The sequence below is a fragment of the Paracoccidioides brasiliensis genome (assembly GCF_000150735.1).
Source record: "Paracoccidioides brasiliensis Pb18 unplaced genomic scaffold supercont2.2, whole genome shotgun sequence".
NCBI lineage: Eukaryota > Fungi > Ascomycota > Eurotiomycetes > Onygenales > Ajellomycetaceae > Paracoccidioides > Paracoccidioides brasiliensis.
Genome location: NW_011371359.1, coordinates 3,137,790 through 3,147,294, shown reverse-complemented (window position 1 = coordinate 3,147,294; position 9,505 = coordinate 3,137,790). Strand labels below are relative to the sequence as shown.

At 46.1% G+C, this 9,505-nt stretch overlaps 5 protein-coding genes across 5 annotated transcripts; 2 read left to right on the top strand and 3 right to left on the bottom strand.

The window, feature by feature from the left end:
* Positions 1-529: 529 nt before the first annotated feature.
* PADG_02184 (uncharacterized protein) lies at positions 530-1,739 on the top strand (the record flags this gene model as incomplete). The annotated part of the gene is made up of 2 exons (XM_010758938.1): positions 530-934; positions 1,167-1,739. The coding sequence occupies 2 exons, from the start codon at positions 530-532 to the stop codon at positions 1,737-1,739; spliced, it is 978 nt and encodes a 325-aa protein (XP_010757240.1).
* A 327-nt stretch (positions 1,740-2,066) lies between these two features.
* Positions 2,067-3,485, bottom strand: PADG_02183 (ADP-ribose diphosphatase; the record flags this gene model as incomplete). Its single annotated transcript, XM_010759425.1, has 4 exons — positions 2,067-2,317; positions 2,513-2,753; positions 3,029-3,121; positions 3,423-3,485. 4 exons carry the CDS (start codon positions 3,483-3,485, stop codon positions 2,067-2,069), a joined length of 648 nt encoding a protein of 215 aa, XP_010757727.1.
* A 1,173-nt stretch (positions 3,486-4,658) lies between these two features.
* On the top strand, positions 4,659-5,397 carry PADG_11391 (uncharacterized protein; the record flags this gene model as incomplete). The annotated part of the gene is made up of 2 exons (XM_010759640.1): positions 4,659-4,796; positions 4,888-5,397. The coding sequence occupies 2 exons, from the start codon at positions 4,659-4,661 to the stop codon at positions 5,395-5,397; spliced, it is 648 nt and encodes a 215-aa protein (XP_010757942.1).
* A 910-nt stretch (positions 5,398-6,307) lies between these two features.
* PADG_02182 (uncharacterized protein) lies at positions 6,308-6,879 on the bottom strand (the record flags this gene model as incomplete). The annotated part of the gene is made up of 2 exons (XM_010758937.1): positions 6,308-6,664; positions 6,787-6,879. 2 exons carry the CDS (start codon positions 6,877-6,879, stop codon positions 6,308-6,310), a joined length of 450 nt encoding a protein of 149 aa, XP_010757239.1.
* A 907-nt stretch (positions 6,880-7,786) lies between these two features.
* Positions 7,787-8,687, bottom strand: PADG_02181 (uncharacterized protein; the record flags this gene model as incomplete). Its single annotated transcript, XM_010758936.1, has 2 exons — positions 7,787-8,512; positions 8,586-8,687. The coding sequence occupies 2 exons, from the start codon at positions 8,685-8,687 to the stop codon at positions 7,787-7,789; spliced, it is 828 nt and encodes a 275-aa protein (XP_010757238.1).
* Between the last annotated feature and the right edge of the window lie 818 nt (positions 8,688-9,505).

Sequence of the window (9,505 nt, the reverse complement as noted above, 5' to 3'; positions counted from 1 at the left end):
GGTGGTGCGGAGATATCTGATCTTGTTGGTGCCCGTGGTGGGTTGACGACCAATCATCCGTGGGTTTCAGCGGGACTGCACCATTGCTGCTTTCAAGCCATGGTCCTGGTAACTCTAGTTGACATAAACTCACGCGATGTCATCGCGTCAAACTATAAAAGCCGCTTTGGGGAAATCAGAGGAACGTTGTCGGTTGGGATATGGAATTAAATAAATGGCTTTTTGGCGATCTCAAATATGAAATAGAAGCGCCCTGGAAAATCCATAATCAAATAAATGCCTTGATCTCAGCCTTCCTTTCCTCAGTCCATTCACCAAAATGGATGGAGGGAGGTTGCAATACAAGTAATGCTGTCATATTGCTATTCATCAAAACTAACCCCGGCCCTAGGGTTGCAGGTGCCTGACCTTCAAGGTCTCGAGGTCTCTCTATATCCTCTTATCCAACGGTCCCGAAGACGCAAGTGTAGGAGTTTATTGCACTCATCGGCACCTATTGTAACAATAACTATACTTTGTGATTCATGCCATGCGTTCCAGACTCATCCCCAACATCCTCTGTACCCGGTTGACGCACACCACGCGTTTCGGCAGCGGACTCCGCATCAGAATAATGTCAACGTTCACCATCTCAAACAGTGCCTCGCAATTGCCTGTTCACCTAACGCCTGATCTTTCACAGGCCCAGCTGCTTGCTTTCCCAGCCTTCAAGATATGGCTGTCCACACTACAGCATTCGCTCTCCAGACAGGCCGATCCGTTCCACGAATTCCACGGAGCACCCTATACCTTGCGCCAGATCCAGATCCAGGCCGTGGACTTCTTCGGCGGCAATCGATTGGGGTTTGTGAAACTCAAGGCTGATGTGTCGAATGACGATGGGGAGAGGCTACCAGGAAGCGTGTTTTTAAGAGGAGGCAGCGTTGGCGTGTTGGTCAGTGTCCAGAGTCCGGATCTTATGCAATCTCCGAACGTCCTATTTTCTTCGCACCTAGGAGAATATACTTACACATCATTCTGTCCGGAATGGATTCTATTTGTGATGAACAAAACTAAATTACCCATGCCCTGGAACTTCAGCAGTCCCCCCCATGCCCCACTTCTATTCCATTGCCCTGAACTATCTTCCCTTCACGAGCTTACGCCATGAACTTTACGCTGCTTAGTTAATCCTCCAACCAAACGACATCCCCGAAACATCTGAATCTGAAAAGTATTCGATCTTAACTATCCAACCACGCATTCCTGCCGGCTCTCTCGCCTTTCCCGAGATCCCAGCCGGTATGCTGGATGACAACGGCACATTCGCGGGCGGCGCTGCAAAGGAAATCCAAGAAGAGACAGGCTTTGTCATACCACAAGATGAACTTGTAGATCTAACCGCGCTTACGAATAGCCTACCCAAAACTGGACGGAAAGGTGGCCACGAACAGAGGGGAGGAAAAGGTATTGGCGACAATAACAATGGAGATAGTGATGGAGAAGAGCTGCAAACGGGCGTATACCCATCCCCCGGCGGCTCCGATGAGTTCATCCCGCTTTTCCTGTGTCAGAAGCGCATGGCTAGAAGGGAAATTGAAGGGTTACAGGGCAAATTGACTGGATTGCGGAAGTATGGGGAGAAGATTACGTTGATGGTTGTCAAGTTGGAGGAGATGTGGAGGGAGGCGTGGAGGGATGGGAAGACACTGGCAGCCTGGGCATTGTACCAGGGTTTGAAGAGGGAAGGGGTTTTGTAGGTGGGGTGTTGGGATGTATGAATAGTCAGGTAGGTCTTCTTTTTTGTGGGTGGAATTTTAGATTCATAGAAGAAAAGGGAGTATTGGATGATAGATATCTGTTGTCCATCACTTAGGGCGATGCATGCTAGGGCAACAAAAACCAACTCATGCAGATGATGCAGTCCAGTCAACAAAACTTTGGAGCAGCCAACTTCCAATAACCCTTAAAAAGACCATCGTCTATGTTGCATGTCAATTCTCGCCCGCCCGGAAGAATCTGAAAGATTATAAATGCAAGGGTAATTCCAATGAATAGACTCACCCGACCCCTTAGGCTTTGAGCCTTTAAAGCCCAAGCCCTAAACCCAACTTCTTTCCCACCTCCAGGCCCTCCGCCAACGTACCAACTCGGGCATCAATCGCATAACCTTCCCCTTCAAGGCGTTTAATCTCCTCATATAACGAGGCGAGCGGGATACTAAAGCACTCGATGAATTCGTTGTCTTCCAGTTGGGGCTTCGGGTCCTGGTTCGCTGGTAGAGACATGTCGACGCGAACATGGACCATGTTCAGATTTGTGTTGCAGAAGCCTGGGTCTATGGCGGATGTTAGAAACGAAAGGAATTGGACATATGGTTAGACTCTATTTTAAGGACATATTTTGCTTTTGGTTTTAACAACCATTTGAGGGAGCGTACGGAGCACATAACGGATCTATGATACTTGTTGATAGAAAAGGTGCATTGGCATCAGGAGCAGGAAAAAAAAACCAGGAGACATTGGTGACTCACCATTATACATAATTGGACTCTTCTCCTCCGCAACGCCAACATACCCCGTCTCCTCTCGAAGTTCCCTGACTGCGCATTCCTCGGGAGTTTCGCCTTCATCAATAAGACCAGCGGGAACTTCAATGACCACCTTGTCGATGGGCGGCCTATACTGCTTCTGTAGCAGTAGTTCTGGGCCTGAAGGTTTGGCTAAAACAGTGAATATGCCAACCCCATCGATGGGGCAGTTTTTAGGCCTCGTCTATAATTGATCATAAATTGTTAGAAAGGAGATTCCATGAGGGGTTGGTTTGAAAGAAAGTTCGAAAGTATGTCTCTAGGCTGTGTGCAGGGTTATGTCGCACGCATTGTGATCTTCTGTAAACATTGTTCGACGAAGAGAGCAAAAAATTCATTCATAACAGCAACTTTCGATATTGGGTGAAAACGAAAGAATACAGAAAAGTTAACCGGAGACAGCAACTCTCCAGAAATAGAACCGGGATATATAGGAATGTAAACAGAAAATCCCCTTACCCGTCTCTCGGCAGATTCCCACGTCCTCGTCACACCGTTTGGATCCGTATATGTCGATTTAATCAGCCGAATCCATTGTGCCTCTGTCGGATTCTGCACGAAGGAAAAATGTCAGCAAGGAGATTGACACATTCTGCAAATCGTTGAACCATCTATGCAACTATTCACCAAATCTATTATGGGCGAATGATACATCAAAAAGAGGCTGATTAAGTCCCTGGACTGGAGATTGAATAGCCCGGAATGTAAAACTTCTTGCTTCAAAAAGCCTTCTGGCACTTAAGATGAAGAGCAGTCGAAAGAGATGCACACATCGAATCACGGTACATCGAAGTAGATATCCATAACACAAAACACCAGCTGAGGGGGTGCTTTAGGGGTGCTTCAAACGTACAAGTGGCTCCGTTGAAAGAAGACTCTCTTTGGATAGTTTTTTGGGAGACGACTCGGAGGGCATTGTTCCCTGTGCAAACTAATTGATTTCGCACGATACAAAAGACTTTTAAGCTCCGGTCAATTAACTGGCCCTCATTGCCAAAGGGTACATACAGCTGGATATTGTCAATGGGTGAATAACAACAAGACGGTGAATCCGTTCCAAGGTTCTGCGTTAACTAACGTGACTGAAACCAACTCAACACACATACTAAGTAAATCAACCACATAAGTTACATTACGTACAGGATAATAAGCCCACAGCCAGTGTATTATGTTAAAAGGGATGTTACGCTGGGCAACTACGAGGAAATTGCCAATAGCAGGCGAGGCAACATTCAAGATGGGCGGTTTTGAGCGTATCTTGATGAAAGAATTTCTTCCATGGTTTGACTGCACCAAACCGCTCTGCAGAGCTTTACGAGACATCCTATTTCCCTACGGTGACAGGGGGATTTATTGATGGCACTCGGCAAGACCCAATGCGCTTATATGATCCTATTCTCAAAGCATAAAATGCTACGATCGCCGAAATCGAATATGTCATTGTTATATAAACTCCATCTCTCTTATATCTCCTGGTCACCTCCATCAATGCAGCTTATGACTCGATATATACCGCAGGAAAACCCATGGCGTCCACATTGGCCATGGGCAACTCGCAGGATTTTTGAAGACTTTCATTCTGTACTCTCCGATAGAGGACCTTTTTTGGCCAACTGTGGCCAACTGAGAATGGGATTTGTCACAGCTGTTTAACACTATATTTCCACAAAAGAGATCTCGTTTGTCGTCAAAAATGTTCACTGCTTCATAGAGTAATATTTTTTTTTTGTTGTTGTTGTTGTTGTAGGTGTGGAAGCAATGTGTTGTATGGGCTAAAAATTTTCCAAGCATTCGACAAAGGCTTATAATCATATTAAGCCTACGGAGCAATAGACGATAAAACGTCTTATGTTTATATCTTACCTTGTTTAGCCGGTTCAGCCGGTTCACTGTTTGATTCTTGAAATCGTAACGAGCTCGGCACTCAATGAAGCAATTGCCCCTCGCTGCGGGTCGATATATCTATATAAACTGTCCCGGTTTCGATTTTTGTTTACTTCGGACTCGAAATCGGACGCGAAACAATTACATTATTACAATAAATGCTTCGGGGTTGCAGCCAGAGGCGCCACGCCTGACAAATTTCTCGATGACGGCGAAGCTGTTGAGAGAAGTATTCCAACAGGTTTATAGTGGTATTGCATCCCAATTTGCCCTGCAGAACTTCATCATACCAACATCTCAGAGCGTCAATGGGACAGTCTTCTATTACCTAAAATCGTCTGATGTGAGGGTATCTTCTCCCTAGGTGATGTCTGCAAGCTTTGTTACCGTGTCTGCTGGACTCTGGCCATTTTCCGGATTCTGGTATCCGGAAGAGACTTCAAGAGTATACATTCAGAACGTCGACTTGCCGATCGTTCACGATTAACGCCCATCATGACCTTGGGGCAGAAAGTTGCGAGTGTGCGAATGAGCAAGTCACCACAGCAGGCCGATCCTGGAAGCCATTTGCGGCAAGAAAGTCTATCCTCACGCTCGCATATTTTATGCCGCTTCTGGCTGTTGCTGCCCTTGAGGTGATACATCTGCTATTAAATCAGAATATCGGGCTGGTGGTCATCCAAACGGAACAAAAGAAATATTCACACCAGCATTTTTCCGTCCTCGTTTTGTTGGCATTGCAACACTCTATAGCAATCTTGACTTCACGATTGCAATGCTCACACCTTTGGGAAGCAGTACGAGAATACCATATCGGTGCCGCGTCATCTGCCACCGCAGCATTTGCGGTAGGCCTTTCAACAGTTGTTGCTTCCGGCCTATGGAATTCAGATTTAAACATGGCCCCGTCACATTCTGCGGTCGCTGCTAGAACAGACAATTGAAACACGACAGTGGAAAGTTATGTTGTGGATGACGGTAACACGGTAACACGGTAACACGGGTTTGCTATTGAGTCTTAATGAATTCATAACCTGAGAATCCCTTACATGGACGCGGAACGAGCTTGTATTCATAAGATCTAGGTAGACACAGACAACGCCCTTTTTAATATCTCTTCCAATCAAGACCAAGACACCACCCAGAACTCTTCTGCATATACTTTTACACTTCCGACGCTAAGATCTGCGTTGAACTGTACAATGCTCACAGCAGATGATATCAAGCAATCTAGTTCTTACAGGCTGGGTGAGCCTTCTGGAGCCCCATCCCTGGCTACTACTACTACTACTACTTCTACTACTACTACTACTACTGCTCCTACAGTTAACGCGTTTCCTACGCTGCCTCCAATACGCGTTCTCGGACAAACACCCAAACTCGACGATCCCTGAGTTTCGACTTACGTAGCACACAAGCCATGACCGATCCCTTGGAGCTGGAGGCTATGTGGCTTTGCTATCCGACCTGCACTGTTCCAAGCAAACTGGAAATCCAAACGAGCTATTGGATAAACAGGGCGTATAAGAACTCATTCTGATGCCTATCCCTTGGAATTACATTTGGCTGCATGCGTGACAACCTCACGTTGTTAGACAATATCTCTGCTGCGTTACGTGATCAGCATATCTAAGAAGTCCCAACCGATGTAACCTTTGTAGGAGATACAAACTCTAGCCTCATCGACCCGACCCACCCATCTAAGACGAATGACAGATGGTTGGTAAAGTTATTAAACAATGCCACGGAGGAGATTGCCTCATTCCCCCTTTCGTGATAAAACATATTCTCTCCAGAACTTTGGAGTCCCGCCTGCGCAGAACACTCACAGATACAAGACCGAATGGCAAAGGATCATATGGCGTCTTCTTCTTCTTCTTCTTCTTCTTCATACACGGGCCAAAGGGTGTGGTTTCCTAGCAGTGTGGAAGATGTGGATGTCTGAAACACTCCCTCATAACCCGTGCAGTATTGAGGGGACGGTGGGTTTGTTGGCTGGAAGCGAGCTGTGTGAGGTCCGTGGTAAGTTTTTGGCTGTCGGGGCGGAGAGGATGGGGGATCGTGAATTGAGGAAGATATTTGAGGGGCAGGGGTTGCTGTTGGGGCTGGGATGGCGGAGGGCGAAAGACGCAGAGGGTAAGGATGGGGATGGGGATGGGGATGTGGATAAGTGTCTGGGTTGGAGTGGGAAAGGGGAGGTTTGGGATAGACCTTGGCAAGGCGGAGTGGGGAATGAAAGGATATATCTATTTCTATCGTCTTAATTTTTGAATGCATGAAGCTGTAGATATTGGAAAAGGAGCGGATAGTTGACAGTTAGTTACCTGGCTGACCTTTAGTGATCCATCTCCTTTGGTGGGTAGGGAGCCATAATAATCGGTATGTCGATGTGCTGCTGCTTCGTAAGTATAGGGTACGATTGACATTTTGAGGGTTCTTATATAGCTCCCTAAGTGACTACAAAATTATGTACATATCAGGTTCAAGTTCTGTTGGAGAAGGTTAATTATCCCAAGGCATCAAAGGAAATGTTAAAAATAGTCACTGCTCAAACCAAGTCCCTCTTTTTACAAAGCATAGGCTGAATCGAGTAACTAAAAGGTCAGTCACACATGAATAAGGTAAGGCAATGTCTAATATTGATTTCCGTTCCATTTTTTTTATAGCTTCTTTTTTCTAAGGACAAATTTCAACGTGGAAGTTGTAAAAAGGAGTAAAAGAAGGGTAACTAGGTGTGAAACACAGTCCGTGAGAAAACGCATCCACTCCCTTTCATGTCATAAAAGATATTAGCTGTGTCGAGTCTGTGTAACAGGGGCGTATGATCGCATAAAACTAAAAGCAATAGAAAACGCGGCCACGGTTTTTTCGGGGTATCACATTCATACATGTGAGCTGTCTATGGTGCAGAGAACAGGGAAGTGGGTATTTCTAGGGGTATTCGTCTTTAATTCTATTTAATGCAGATGCCCAGATGTTGGCAGAACAAAAGAAGAAGCGAAAGCATCTAGTAGGTCGTCTTCGTCAGAAATATGCGGCCCTTTTGAATAGGCCACGCGTAAGGAAAGTGAAACCTGCTAAAGATGGGGTTCTGTTGGTGTAATACCAAGGGTAGTTGAAAATGAAGCAAAGAAATGAAGAGAGAAGAAAAATTCAAGTATAAAGCGCGCAAATTTCGCTCCAGACGACCATTGCTTTCAAGTGATTCCGGTTTTCCTCGTGAATTCGTTGCAGGAACAAATAAAATAAAATAGAATAGAAAGAAAGAAGCAATAGCTGGAGTGAAGAACGCGAAGATAAGTGTAGAGGATTATTGACAAGTCATGCTTCCGATCAATACGCCTCGATCTCAGCAACACACTTTTCAAATTCAGACCAGTGCTTCATAACAACTTTGGCACCGAGGTCGACCAGAGTCTTCCCCATCTCCTCCTGCTTCTGTTTTCCCTCGTAGCAGCCCACGTACGCGATGACGGGGATTTCAGAGCGGATTGCACTCAAAGTACCACTTTTGCTGTCCTCCACAGCAATGCACTCGCCAGGAGCCTTGTCAAGCACTTTAAGAGCGTGTAGATAGATGGCAGGGTCAGGTTTGGTAGTTGGGGTAGGAAGAGAGGTAGCAGCACTGAAAACGTGGTCATGGTTGAAGAAGCGCTCCTGGTCAACTTTCTTGATCGAAGCCCTCACACGACGAAGAGCGGAAGATGAAACAACCGCCAATTCGTATTTCTTTGAAGCAGCCAGCTTGGCCAATTCTTCCGTGGCGCCTTCGCAGGCTCGTGCTTTAGCCTCCAGCTTGGCGATGACGCGGTTTTCTTCTTCCTTGACGTAGCCTTCGAGCTCATCTTGAGGAAGTTTGAAGTTGTATTTTGACTGCAGTGCACCCATCATTCCGCGGAAGTTCTGGCCCACAAAGTCGACGATGAGCTGGGAGCCAGTGTAGCGGGCAGAGAGGCCTTGCTTTTCAAGAATCTCGTTGGCGATGTCTGCACATGCTTCGAATGCGAGTTCCTCTGAAAGGACAAGGGTGTTGTCGCAGTCGAACAATAGGGTGGTGATCTACAGGCAGAACATAAGGAGTCAGCAACGATGACAACACTTAACTTGTAGTTAACCAGAGCAATGGCGGTACTAAAGGTACAGAATCCGTAATCCTGCGTTGCATGAAAACAGATAGGGGATGGTAGCTTTGGTGGAGTTGGGACATGTTGGATGGCTGTCGTACCTTAGTCATATTGGCGACAGTTTGTTTTGAAAAGTACTTGAGAGTAGAGGTTCTTCTTTTTGGATTTGGAATAGAGCGACTTCCAAGGAAACTTAACCACTGGTAGACGTGGATGGTGGGGGGTTTGTTGATCAAAGAGAGATTTGGAGAAAGGGGTGCGTTGTAAGTTGAAAGCGGGGGAAGTTTGGCGGGGGGTTAGGGATTAACTATTTAAGAGGCCACCAGCGAAGACCGTGAATGAAAACGAGTGATTTATGTGGCAAGCAACGCAGTTCAGTCAAAGACCGTCATTGGGCCAATCTTCCCCCAGACAACCACTCTTAATGCCAGACAATGGCCCGTTGATCCGTTTGTTTTCAGTTCGGGCACTAAAACAACTCTAATCGTCACCAATGCTCAGGAAAGGCGCGGAGTGGAGCAAAGCAAGGCCCAATTCAGCGTAATCAATTACAATGTCCGTGCTATCTTCTTGAGATCGACGGAGCAACTAACTAACTAGTTAACTTACCCAACAACTATTAACAATACTTACTTTCTACGCGGACACACCGTGCCATCAACCAATGCGGCCTTGACCATAGCAAAGTGGTTTAACCTACTCCGTTAAGGTTAGTTACTGCCATTGAAAATAATCCTGTAGTTTTTTGATTTTACATGGCGAAAAATGAAGAGCAGGGGGGGGGGGGGGGGGGGCACAAATTAATAAAAACCAAACTTAATTCATCTCCCGTCCCTCCTAACATAAAAAAATCAGCTTCCCCCCGCTGCGCGTAAAATTAAAAATCACGTTATGATGACTCTTTTCCATGGTAGCCAGGCCGCTCTGG